Source organism: Coregonus lavaretus (assembly GCF_964263955.1).
Source record: "Coregonus lavaretus genome assembly, chromosome: 34".
Classification (NCBI taxonomy): domain Eukaryota; kingdom Metazoa; phylum Chordata; class Actinopteri; order Salmoniformes; family Salmonidae; genus Coregonus; species Coregonus lavaretus.
This window is the reverse complement of record NC_140021.1, coordinates 4,321,737-4,335,949: the sequence shown is the minus strand read 5'-3', so window position 1 is coordinate 4,335,949 and position 14,213 is coordinate 4,321,737. Positions and strand designations below refer to the sequence as shown.

The 14,213-nt window shown below is 40.8% G+C and overlaps 1 protein-coding gene across 1 annotated transcript; it reads left to right on the top strand.

Moving 5' to 3' along the window:
- Positions 1-923: 923 nt before the first annotated feature.
- Positions 924-12,889, top strand: LOC311109241 (B-cell receptor CD22-like; the record flags this gene model as incomplete). The annotated part of the gene is made up of 10 exons (XM_084152082.1): positions 924-1,092; positions 1,212-1,448; positions 1,654-1,799; positions 2,838-2,904; positions 9,631-10,017; positions 10,250-10,555; positions 10,692-10,958; positions 11,951-12,044; positions 12,157-12,217; positions 12,596-12,889. 10 exons carry the CDS (start codon positions 924-926, stop codon positions 12,872-12,874), a joined length of 2,013 nt encoding a protein of 670 aa, XP_084008208.1. The 3' UTR covers positions 12,875-12,889.
- Between the last annotated feature and the right edge of the window lie 1,324 nt (positions 12,890-14,213).

The following is a 14,213-nucleotide window of genomic DNA, read 5'->3' as shown; positions in this document are numbered from 1 at the left end:
ACCACACTATGGGTGTGTGATAGTCTCTTCTGTAGACAGTTTACGTTACCGTCTAGCGTAAGTATCGACTTCTTCACTATATTTTCTGTTAATTTGAATGTTCAAAATAAATTAAAGGAACTTATTTACAAGAAATTAGATTTAAAATGTTTAAAGTACTGCAATTCGTTCATGTATTAGCTTCACAACTGAAAGACATACTGAATTTGATATGGGGATTGTTCAATGCAATGTGTTGTGTGAGTTAAGATATTCTACTAGTAAGTGTGTGTTTGTCCTGTTTCAGGTGATCAGTAGTGTGTGAGTTCTCACATGGCTTGTCCTGAGAACATGTTTTTTCTCATTGGCCTCTTTATGTCAGGTGAGTCTTCCACACAGCAACAACTAGTTATGAATCAGACAGAGGAATAAGCACAAGTGATGATATTTCATGGTATGAGCTATATTCCCATCTGTCTCAATGTGTAGAAAAGTGTACAGTTGACTCCTGATAAGTACAGTTTAATATTCTGGATTCAAACATTCTTTGCTCCAGATATGTCCATAATCCAGTTTAGGGCATGGAGTCGCGACATCAGGAATCACCTGTACATTGAAATGAGTTCATATGTTTTGCTGAAGAGGGAGAATATTGGGAGAGAGTGACTGTACTGAAAAGATCACAGAACCTCCCTGATGTTGTCCTTTATGTTGCAGGTGTTTTGGCCAGTTTTGGCCAACGAGGTTTGATCGCCACAATGCCAGATAGACTGGATGTACTGACTGGCTCCTGTGTGCAAATCCCATGTGCATTTTATATTCCTGACCGAAATTACTATAAATTTAACAGCACAATACTTACCTCTGGAGTGTGGTTTAAAGAATCACCACAGTTTGCTCAGTTTCCAGAGAGACCGAACAATGTTGTATTTAACAGTAGTAAGATGGTCAACAGATATCAAGGGAAGATAACTGGAAACATGTCCCAGAAGAACTGCACCACAGTCTTCTTCAATGTAAACACTAGTTACTCTGATAAATACTTCTTCAGGATTGAAAGTCAACCATTCCGTGCAACAGACCCACACAAGTCTGTTAATATAGATGTCAGGGGTAAGAAGACAGAGACTATTTAACTTTTATAAACTTTTCTAAAATGATATGAGTAGAATAAGACCAAGTAGACAGTGTGTCTGTCAGAGTAAAATATCTTTATTTTTTATGTATTACAGATTTGCCTCCCAGTCCCATCATTACTGTCTCAGGTGAGGTGAAGGAAGGGACCCCTATCAGTTTGAACTGCTCTGCTGTCGCTCCCTGTCCCGAACACCCCCCTGAGCTGACATGGACTCTCCCAACACAGTTCACACCTGAGAACCAACTGCAGGAGAATCCAGACCAAACCAAATCAGTTCTCTCCACAGTGACCTTCACTCTGTCATACCTTCATCATGAGAAGAACATCACTTGTACTGCAGTCTACCCAGTAGGGACAAGCAACAAGACAGCTGAACATACCATGATGCTTAACGTTTCATGTAAGATTTAGTCACAGTTTCCTGTAGAATAGATCATTCTATCATGTATTCACTGACGATTGTCATAGAGTGGTTTTGATTAGATTATTCAATATACCACATCCAGATACATTCTAAATGAACCCTTCTCCCTCAGTCTCTCCTAAGGACACCTCAGCCTCCATCAGTCCAGCTGGTCCAGTATTAGTGGGCAGCTGTGTTAATCTGACCTGCAGCAGTACAGCCAACCCTCCTGTGACAAACTTCACCTGGTTCCAGATCAGTGGGGGTAAACCAACACAGGTAGCATCTGGACAGAGTTACACCCTCAATGTGACTGTTGGTGATGGAGGACTGTACTACTGTGAAGCAAGAAATAGTCACGGCCTTGGGAAGTCAGAGGAAGAGAAGCTGGCTATTAAAGGTAGAAGCAGTGGCACATTCAATATGACACAACATTAAGAACAATATAGAGATAGATAGATATGATGTAGAAGAGATATACTTGTTTTTGTGGAACAGAGCAGATAAAGCATGCCTGCTATATGTATCTAGGCATGATACAGTTGTAGGATCTTAAATTGATTACTATTTTGTTGCTGAGAAGTTTATTGCACCGTGGGAAATGCAGATAAGCTTTGTGATTTACATAAATTCACAGAACACCTGCACCAAAACATGTTTGTATTAATAGTATTGCACTTTTCATGTAGCCTTATTTTGGCCAGCTAATAGCCTAACCACCAATGGAACAACATTATGGACTAAACGTTCAAATCCTTTTGCTGCAGGATTATTTTGCTGCAACAATACTGGTCAAATTAAGATCTTACATCTGTACATCTACAGTACACGTGTAATTTGTAATATTAGACAATGTGCAAAATGTTTCCTCTTTTTGGAACAGATGACCATACAATATATGCTTTATTTACAGGGCGAGATGTTAACCCAAAGGTTTATGAGATTATAGGAAAAACCTTGGCGTTGCTTTTCCTTTTCAGCCTGATCGTGTTCTTTGCATGGTAATAAGCTATTCCAAGCCTCAATGCAAACATATTTATCAAGCTGTTTGTGCTTTTGTATATGAAAACCTAAATGATTTATTATTGTCTTCCAGGAGGAGGAGAACATCTAGACTCTCCAATGGGTTTGAACCAACAGACAGTTCATAGGGACAGGTGGGAATGTTAGAGTCATCTTTTAAAACCCATCTAGAATGTGCATTTAAGGAAGAATTGAATGAAAAATGTGTTGTATAACCAACTGTAACTATGAAGTCATTCTTCTTCTGAAGTGTCTGTCCTGACACCTGTTCCTTTCTCTGTGTTCTCTCCTCAGAACTCCCCGGTTGGGACGGTGTGCTCTAACCAGGCCACGGTCGGGAGAGGGGACCAGGAACCACCACGTAACTGCCTAGATGGGCTTAATGTACAAGTGAATAAAAGAGGTGCATTTTAAGTAATTTGCCAATAGGTATTAAGTGTTTATGTAGATTAATGTCATTATGTATCAGTTTTCTATTGGTACTTTAGTTACTTTTATATTTGTGTGCTCTTTGATTATCTGCATATTTGTATAATTTATTTTTCGCCAATTTATTTTGAGTGTTGAGTTCACAGAGCATTGTTTAATGGGTTCCAGTATAGAGGAACTGCTGAGTTCAACTATCTTACTGAAGGCAGTTTAAGACCATATAAAGTCAATGATGACTGAGGAGAGAAGACACAGTTAGTTGGAGAGACAGTGGTCGGATACAAGACAGGAAGTTGGTGAAGTATGTCTACATGACGGCAGAATGGTGTTAACATCTACTAGTCACTGTTTCTCTGCATCTTTTGTGCAGTTACCAGAATAATAATATTATCTATTTTAACTTTATATATAATTATAAGTTATTGTGTCAGTTTTAATGTTGAGTGTTAAACCAGACAAACAATTGGGACTGAATTTAAGGTTGTTTATTAATTGCACTGTTATCAAAACCTTTACATTCAATTCCCATGAAATCTTTTGGTCTTATTGGTCCAACATTTTATATATCTCATTAAAATGGAATACATTGAGATGTTGTGTCTCTGGCCTACACACAGTACCCCTTAATGTGGAATAATGTTTTTAGACATAAAAAAAATACAAAATGAAAAGCGGAACTTTCTCGAGTCAATATGTATTCAACCCTTTTCTTAAGGTAAGCGTAAATAAGTTCAGGAGTAAGATTTGCATTACAAGTCACATAAGTTGCATTGATTCACTCTGTGTGCAATACTAGTGTTTAACATGATTTTAGAATGACTACCTCATCTCTGTACCCCACGCATACAATTATCTGTAATGTCGAGCAGCGAATTTCAAACAGATTCAACCACGAAGACCAGGGCGCTTTTCCAATGCCTCACAAAGAAGGGCACCTATTGGACGATGGGTGTACTCCTTTGAGCATGGTGAAGTTATTAAGTACATTTTGGATGGTTTATCAATACACCCAGTCACTAAAAAGATACAGGCTTAATTCCTAACTCAGTTTCACTCGTGGTAATGTTTCATGCCATTCCATTTGGACCGTTCCAGCCATTATTATGAGCCGTCCTCCCCTCAGCAGCCTCCACTGATTTCACCATTAGGCCATTGGTGACTTTAAAACAGTTACAAAGTTTAATGGCTGAGGATGGATCAACGACGTTGTTGTTACTCCACAATACTACCCTAAATGACAGAGTGAAAAGAAGGAAACATTTACAGAATCAACATATTCCAAAACATTCATTCTGTTTGCAATAAGGCACTGAAGTAAAACTGCAAAACGTTTTGCTAAGACATTAACTATATGTCCTGAATACAAAGTGTTATGTTTGGGGCAAATCCAACACAACACATCACTGAATACCACTATTCATATTTTCAAGCATGGTGATGGCTGCACCATGTTATGTTTATGCTTGTCATCAAGTTTTTTAGGATAAAATAAATGGAATAGAGCTAAGCAGAGGCAAAACGCTAGAGGAAAACCTGGTTCAGTCTGCTTTTCAAAAGACACTGGGAGACAAATTCACTTTTCAGCAGGACAATAACCTAAAACACAGGGCCAAATATACACCAGAGTTAATTACTAAGACAACATTGTACAATCCAGGTGTGCAAAGCTCTTAGAGACTTACCCAGAAAGACTCACAGCTGTAATCGCTGCAAAAAGTGATTCTAACATGCATTGACTCAGGGGTGTGAATACTTATGTAAATTAGATATTTCTGTATTTCATTTTCAATAAATCTCCAAACTTTTCTAAAAACATATTTTCACTTTGTTATTATGGGGTATTGTGTGTAAATGGGTGAGAAAACCAATCAATGTTTTATTCAGGCATTAACACAACAAAATGTGGAATAAGTCAAGGGGTATGAATACTTTCTGAAGGCACTGAGTATACCAAAAATTAGGAACACCTTCCTAATATTGAGTTGCACCCCCTTTTGCCTTCAGAACAGCCTCAATTCATCGGGGCATGGACTCAACAAGGTGTCGAAAGCGTTCCACAGAGATGCTGGCCCATGTTGACTCCAATGCTTCCCACAGTTGTGTCAAGTTGGCTGGATGTCCTTTAGATGGAGGATCATTGTTGATACACACAGGAAACTGTTAAGTGTGAAAAAACCCAGCAGTGTTGCAGTTCTTGACACAAACCGGTGCGCCTTGCACCTACTACCACACGTCGTTCAAAGGCACTTAAACATGTTTGTCTTGCCCAATCACCCTATAAATGGCACACATACACAATCCATGTCTCAATTGTCTCAAAGATTAAAAATCCTTCTTGAACTTGTCTCTTCCCCTTCATCTACACTGATTGAAGTGGATTAAACAAGTGACATCAATAAGGCATCATAGATTTCACCTGGATTCACCTGGTCAGTCTATGTCATGGAAAGCGCAGTAAGATACTTCTAAATGTTGGTTCTGATCTATCACCTAATACCTACTCATATATCCATTGACAGTGAGTGGTAGCCTGAACTGCATGCAGACAAGTCGTTTTATTGTAATTTCATACATTTTACCCACATATAGGCAAAGCAGTTTCCACAAAACTGAAATGAGCTTGTTAGTCCCTTTTCTGTCAGTCCCACCATATCCCCACCATATTGCAGCATCAGCATAGTAGTGTAGTGTCCAATAGTCCATACTTTCTCTCTTCTCTCTCTGAATCATCTGGTCCCTCCACCTCTCAATTCCTGACCCTGTCCTCCAGAGCCTTCAGCTCTCCCTCCACCTGTTGGGGGAGGTCGGCTCTCAACTGCTGGGTAAAGTACACCCTCGGCTCCTGGGTCTCCTTCTCCCAAAAGTTTGATGAGGTTTTTGTCTAGAAGGGATACAGCTTTTGTCAAAATTGACTTTTACTAGCAGGTTTAGGAGAACATATGCAGCAGGTTCGGATAATTAACGTGGCAGGTTAGGAAAATAAGCTCCTGAGTGGCGCAGTGGTCTAAGGCACTGCATCGCAGTGCTAACTGTGCCACTAGAGATCCTGGTTCGAATCCAGGCTCTGTCGCAGCCGGCCGCGACCGGGAGACTCATGGGCGGCGCACAATTGGCCCAGCGTCGTCCAGGGTAGGGGAGGGAATGGCCGGCAGGGATGTAGCGCAGTTGATAGAGCATGGCGTTTGCAACGCTGGGGTTGTGGGTTCGTTTCCCACGGGGGGCCAGTTAAAAAAATATATATAAATATAAAATATGTATTCACTAACTGTACGTCGCTCTGGATAAGAGTGTCTGCTAAATGACTAAAATGTAAATGTAAAATTAGATTAAGATAAGAGAAAGGGTTATGGTTAGCTAAAATGCTAAACAAATTCAACTTTTGACATCAATTTGACAAAAGCTGTATCCCATCTAGACATTACTGAAAGGGCGACCATGTCCACCTTGCCGCTCATGCCCTGCAGGTCGCTGGCTCTCTCCTGTGGAACCCGGGACACTCTTTTCAAGCCACTTCAATAAGAAGTGATTTTGGTAGCAGGTTAGGAGCAGGGCTGGATTACTGAATGGCCCCAGACAGCATATGATAGCAAAATGTGTAGAATAGCAGGAAATTAGCTTTAAAGCTGCAACATTTTCTGTCAGCTTCATGACAAAATGTGTAGAATAGCATTATAAAACTGTAAATACTTATCCCTGCACCATGGCAAAATGGGTTGAAATGCACTCTGCACCATGGCAAAATGGGTTGAAATGCTCTCTGCACCATGGCAAAATGGGTTGAAATGCTCTTTGCACCATGGCAAAATGGGTTGAAATGCAGTAAGTCAAGGGGGGGGGGGGGTTGTGCCGCGGTGCCCCAAATGCCGTAGTCCGCCCCTGGTTAGGAGAGCATTTTCACTAACCATAACCCTTAACTGTAATCCTCCTAACTTGAAAACGACTGAAAACTACGAAAATGTCCATTCCATATCGAAGTGGCATGAAAAGAGTGTTTCTATGTGGCATCCAGCCCACCAGTCTCTGCTCTGCAAATAGACTTCAAAGAGGAAGGGAAGCAAGAAAAATAGGAAGTTATTGAAGGAGAAGTTGAGTGGTGTGAGAATCAGTCAGATACAATTACAGTTACTATGTTACATACCAAGTCTGATTTTCATGTTGAAAAATGATGTGACAACAATTTGTTTTGTATCGAACTCAAATGTAACTTTATTTTTCTGTCTTGTGTAAAATGAATAGTGGATTTTGGTTTATGATTTAGCTCATTTAAAATAAAATAAAAAATCCACATACATACCCATTGAAGCCTGGGAGACAGGGGAGATGGTTATATTACCTAAAGTTTCCTTTATTATATTTATAGATGTCTCAGGGGCGGACTTAGCAATTTGGGGGCCTGTTTCAAAATGCTGTTGAGGTGTTCTTCTACCCCCATTAAGTCACATTTAATTAAATGTATAGGCCATATAAAGCTGTTGAATCAGTGGATAAAACATAATTTGTCTTTAGAACCATTTCATTTGAAACTGGTGGAACATGATTAAGGCCACCTCTGCAATGTCTCAAGTGACAGAAACAGAAGGTTCATTAGCAGAGCAGAAGGTTCATTAGAAAATGGAAATGTTCTTAGCACTTATTTATGCATACAGTGTTTTCACAGCTGATAAGGACACCCAGTACATAGACTATTCAAGCATCCTGTTATACAAATACTGTAGTATTCTTTTAAAATAATTTATCATACACTTATTAGGAAGTACGTCACTGATGAGATGTGAGATGTGCCACATGAATTTCATCACTTTATCTTGTCAGACCACACTATGGGTGTGTGATAGTCTCTCCTGTGGACCGTTTACATCATTGGAAGGCAAGTGTCGACTTCTTCACTATCTTATCTTTACATTTTAATGTTCAGATTAAATTTAGGAAATGAATTACAAGTAATGAGATACAAAATGTTCAAAGTACTGTTATCCGTTCATGTTTTAGCTTCACAACTGAAAGACATACACAACATGACCAAAAGTATGTGGACACCTGCTCATCAAACATCTCATTCCAAAATCATGGGCATTCATATGGAGTTGGTCCCCCCTTTGCTGTTATAACAACCTCCACTCTTCTGGGAAGGCTTTCCAGTAGATGTTGGAACATTGTTGCGGGGACTTGCTTCCATTCAGCAACAACATCATTAGTGATGTCGGGCATTGATGTTGGGCAATTAGGCCTGGCTCGCAGTCGGTGTTCCAATTCACCCCAAAGGGTTTCAATGGGTTTGAGGTCAGGGCTTTGTGCAGGTCAGTCAAGTTCTTTCACACCGATCTCAACAAACCATTTCTGTATGGACCTCGCTTTGTGCACGGGGGCATTGTCATGCTGAAAAAGGTAAGGGCCTTTCCCAAACTGTTGCCACAAAGTTGGAAGCACAGAGTCGTCATTGTATGCTGTAGCTTTAAGATTTATGTTCAATGGAACTAAGGGGCCTATCCCGAAACATGAAAAACAGCCCCAGACCTTTATTACTCCTCCACCAAACTTTACAGTTGGCACTTGGTCAGGTAGCGTTCTCCTGGCATCCGTCAAACCCAGATTAGTCCGTCAGACTGCCAGATGGTGAAGCGTGATTCATCACTCCAGAGAACGCGTTTCCACTGCTCCAGAGTCCAACGGCGACGAGCTTCAGACCACTCCAGACGATTCTTGGCATTGCGCATGGTGATCTTAGGCTTGTGGGCGGCTGCTCCGCCATGAAAACTCATTTCATGAAGTTCCCGACGAACAGTTCTTGTGCTGACGTTGCTTCCAGAGGCAGTTTGGAACTCGTTAGTGAGTGTTGCAACCGAGGACAGACGATTTTTACGAGCTACCCACTTCAGCACTCGGCGGTCCTGTTCTGTGAGCTTGTGTGGCCTACCACTTCGCGGCTCAGCCGTTGTTGCTCTTAGACGTTTCCACTTCTCAATAACAGCACTTACAGTTGACCGGGGCAGCTCTAGCAGGGCAGAAATTGGACCTATGACGGTGCCACGTTGAAAGACACTGAGCTCTTCAGCATTGCCATTCTACTGCCAATGTTTGTCTATGGAGATTGCATGGTTGTGTGCTCAATTTATAGCCAAATCCACTCATTTGTTGGGGTGTCCACATACTTATGTGTATATAGTGTATTTGATATGGGGATTGTTCAATGCAATGTGTTGTGTGAGTTAAGATATTCTACCAGTAAGTGTGTGTTTGACCTGTTTCAGGTGATCAGTAGTGTGTGAGTTCTCACATGGCTTGTCCTGAGAACATGTTTTTTCTCATTGGCCTCTTTATGTCAGGTGAGTCTTCCACACAGCAACAACTAGTTATGAATCAGACAGAGGAATAAGCACAAGTCATGATATTTCATGGTATGAGCTATATTCCCATCTGTCTCAATGTGTAGAAAAGTGTACAGTTGACTCCTGATAAGTACAGTTTAATATTCTTGATTCAAACATTCTTTGCTCCAGATATGTCCATAATCCAGTTTAGGGCATGGAGTCACGACATCAGGAAGCACCTGTACATTGAAATTAATTAATACGTTTTGATGCAGAGGCAGAATATTGGGAGAGAGTGACTGTACTGAAAAGATCACATAACCTCCCTGATGTTGTCCTTTATGTTGCAGGTGTTTTGGCCTGTTTTGGCCAACGACATTTGATCGCCACAATGCCAGATAGACTGGATGTACTGACTGGCTCCTGTGTGCAAATCCCATGTGCATTTGATATTATAAACCAAAATTACAATACATTTAACAGCACAATACTTACGTCTGGAGTGTGGTTGAAAGGATCAACAAAATTTGGTGAAGGTCAGGACAATGTGATATTTCACAGTAGTAAGACGGTTAACAGATATCAAGGGAACATAACTGGAAACATGTCCCAGAAGAACTGCACCACAGTCTTCTTCAATGTAACCACCAGTTACTCTGATAAATACTTCTTCAGGATTGAAAGTCAACCATACCGTGCAACAGACCCAGAAAAGTCTGTTAATATAACTGTCAGGGGTAAGAGACTATTTAACTGTTTACCAACTATTTCATCCAGTTTAGATTCCTTGCATCAAAGATAAGAGTAGAACAAGTGGACAGTTTAGCTATTAGTAATATAGATGTCAGGGGTAAGAAGACAGAGACTATTTAACTTTTATAAACTTTTCTAAAATGATATGAGTAGAATAAGACCAAGTAGGCAGTGTGCCTGTCAGAGTAAAATATATTTATTTTCAATGTATTACAGATTTGCCTCCCAGCCCCATCATTACTGTCTCAGGTGAGGTGAAGGAAGGGACCGCTGTCAGTTTGAACTGCTCTGCTGTCGCTCCCTGTCCCGAACACCCCCCTGAGCTGACATGGACTCTCCCAACACAGTTCACACCTGAGAACCAACTGCAGGAGAATCCAGACCAAACCAAATCAGTTATCTCCACGGTGACCTTCACTCTGTCATACCTTCATCATGAGAAGAACATCACTTGTACTGCAGTCTACCCAGTAGGGACAAGCAACAAGACAGCTGAACATACCATGATGCTTAACGTTTCATGTAAGATTTAGTCACAGTTTCCTGTAGAATAGATCATTCTATCATGTTTTCACTGATGATTGTCATAGAGTGGTTTTAATTAGATTATTCAATATACCACATCCAGATACATTCTAAATGAACCCCTCTCCCTCAGTCTCTCCTAAGGACACCTCAGCCTCCATCAGTCCAGCTGGTCCAGTATTAGTGGGCAGCTGTGTTAATCTGACCTGCAGCAGTACAGCCAACCCTCCTGTGACAAACTTCACCTGGTTCCAGATCAGTGGGGGTAAACCAACACAGGTAGCATCTGGACAGAGTTACACCCTCAATGTGACTGTTGGTGATGGAGGACTGTACTACTGTGAAGTAAGAAATAGTCACGGCCTTGGGAAGTCAGAGGAAGAGAAGCTGGCTATTAAAGGTAAAACAGGCACGTTGGGCACAATCTTAGATTAGATATACACTGAATATACAAGAGTATGTGGACACCCCTTCAAATTAGTAGATTTGGTTATTTCAGCCACACCCGTTGCTGACAGGTGTATAAAATCGAGCACACAGCCATGCAATCTCCATACTCAAACACTGGTAGTAGAATGGCCTTACTCAAGAGCTCAGTGACTTTCAACGAGGCACTGTCATAGGATTCCACCTTTCCAACAAGTCAGTTCGTCAAATGTCTGCCCTGCTATGGCTAACCCGGTACTCTGTAAGTGCTGTTATTGTGAAGTGGAATCTTCTAGGAGCAACAACATCTCAGCCGCGAAGCGGTAAGCCACACAAGCTCAGAAAACGGGACAGCTGAGTGCTGAAGCGCATAGTTCGTAAATATCATCTGACCTCAGTTGCAACATTCACTACCGAGTTCCAAACTGCCTCTGTAAGCAACGTCAGCACTATAACTATTTGTGTGGAGCTTCATGAAATGGGTTTCCATGCCCGAGCAGCCGCACACAAGCCTAAGATCACCATGCGCAATGCCAAGAATCGTCTGGAGTGGTGTAAGGCTCACCGCCATTGGACTCTGGAGAATAGGAAACCGGTTCTCTGGAGTGATGAATCCTGCTTCACCATCTGGCAGTCCGACGGACAAATCTGGGTTTGACGGATGCCAGGAGAACGCTACCTTCCCCAATGCATAGGTCCAACTGTAAAGTTTGGTGGAGGAGGAATAATGGTCTGGAGCTGATTTTCATGGTTCGGGCTAGAACCCTTAGTTCCAGTGAAGGGAAATCGTAATGCTACAGTGGAGGCTGTTATAACAGCAAAGGGGGGACCATTCCATATTAATATTAATGCCCATGATTTTGGAATGAGATGTTCGACGAGCAGGTGTCCACATACTTTTGTTCATGTAATGTACTTTAGAGATCTTTTAGTTAGAAATGACCATAATATGTGCTGTATTTTCAGGACAAGAAGAGCCTGTTAACCCAATGGTGTTTGGGGTTGCAGCAGGAACTCTGGGGGTCTTTCTGCTTATCAGCCTGATCAGTCTTTATGGATGGTAAAAACTATTCCTGGCATCAATTCAAAACTATTTATTTATGTTGTGTTTGTCCTTTTGCATATGAAAACCCTCTCAGTGGATTCAGAATACCTTTCTAAATGTCTTCCAGGAGTAGAAACTCTAGGCTCCCCCCCGATGGACTTGAAAGGACAGACAATCCACAGGGACAGGTGGGTATAAGGCTCAACTTTCATAACACATTTACAAAGTGTATCTAAGGAAGTACTGAATTAATGCTGAAACTATCCAAAGCCATGAGGTTAACATCATTTTAGAGGAAGTTCACGGGGAGATGACCACACTGATAGCAATGCTACGTCTTGTGAGAACATTGAATGATAACAGAATAGCTGTTGGACTTTGACAATGTTTTCTGTAGATTGGAGCTCATTTGTTGTCAAAATGTAATTATTTTCTTCTGTCAGTTTAATTGACATTGTCATTGATATCCCCTCAGTATGTGTTGTGTAACCTGCTGACTTTAGAGTTTTACAAATGACTGAGCTTAGAACTTTACACCTGTTCCTCTCTCTGTGTTCTCTCCACAGAACTCCCCAGTTGGGACGCTGTGTGTTAACCAGACCACAGCCGGAGAGAAACCAGAGGAACCTGCAGAAGACCAGCCTGAAGAGATCCACTATGGTGACATAGACTTCTCCAAACTACGGCCCAAAGAGACCCCAGCTGCAGCCCAGGACAGGAACAGGGTCCAGGGGCAGGAGAGTGAGTACGCTGAAGTCAATGTGACCAGGAGAGGGCCCCAGGAACCACACCTTAACTACATAGATGGGCTTTATGCACAAGTGAATAAAAGAGGTGCATTTTAAGTATTTGGGGTATATACAGTATGTATTGTGTGCACTGAGCTCCAACAGTACTGGGACAGTGCCATTTATTTAACTTTTTAGAATTCGTTCTCCAGAACTTTTGATTTGAAATGAAACATTGACTATGAGGTTAATAAGCATACTGTCAGCTTTAATTCCAGGGTATTTTAATCCATATCGGGTGAACTGTTTAGAAATTACAGCACGTTTTGTACATAGTCCCCCCATTTTAGGGGACCAAAAGTATTGGGACAAATTCACTTATGTGTATTAAAGTAGTAAAAAGTGTAGTATTTGGTCCCATATTAGCAATGACATCATCAAGCCTGTGACTCTACAAACTTGTTGGATGCATTTGCTGTTTGTTTTGGTTGTGTTTCAGATTATTTTGTGCCCAATAGAAATGAATGGTAAATAATGTATTGTGTCATTCTGCAGTCACTGTTATTGTAAATAAGAATAGAATATGTTTCTAAACACTTCTACTGTACATTAATGTGGATGCTACCATGATGACGCATAATCCTAAATGAATTGTGAAAAATGATGAGTAAGAAAATATCATACTCCCCCCCCCAAAATGCTAACCTCCCATGTTATTGCAATGGTGAAAGGTTAGCATGTCTTGGGGGTATGATATTTGTGACTCTCTGAACAAAAGAGAAGAGAAATCATTGATAAAGTCAATCATAAATCAATCTGGATTAATACAAGTTGCAACAGGGAGACAACTTCCAGCATAGAAGCAGAGATAATGTCTAACTGGCCTCTTGGAGTCCAGCCCTTTATATCCTAATCAGACACACAAATGTTCTGTCAACACCAGCCTGAGAGGCTTGTAGGAAGTCAAAAGAAAAGGCAGTGGCTTTGTCAACTACTACAGAATCAGTGTTTCACAGAATACAATAATAATCAGTGTGTCCTCAGTCCTTGGACCTCCAGTCTGGAGTCAATCACTATCAACAGTTATGAGTTTAATCCATAACATGCAGCATTGATTCTAGTGACCATCATCCCGAGTGTTAGAAACAGAATACTGGAAATCATGTGTTACAGAAAGGGAAACTATATCAATATTGCAAACATTATGTTAATTCCTCTAACCTGAATGTGAACTTTATTCATCTTAAATATTCCATTACATATATATTTTTAATGTATATATTTTGGGGAGTTATGTCAGTTTTTATGTTGTGTTGATCAAGAGACACAATTGAGGCTGAAATTGATGTTTGTTTATTAATTGCACTGTAATAAAAACTTTACATTACATTTCCATGAAATCTCAGTTTTATTGGTCCAACATGTTGCATGTCTCATTAGATCATAATGATTTTTA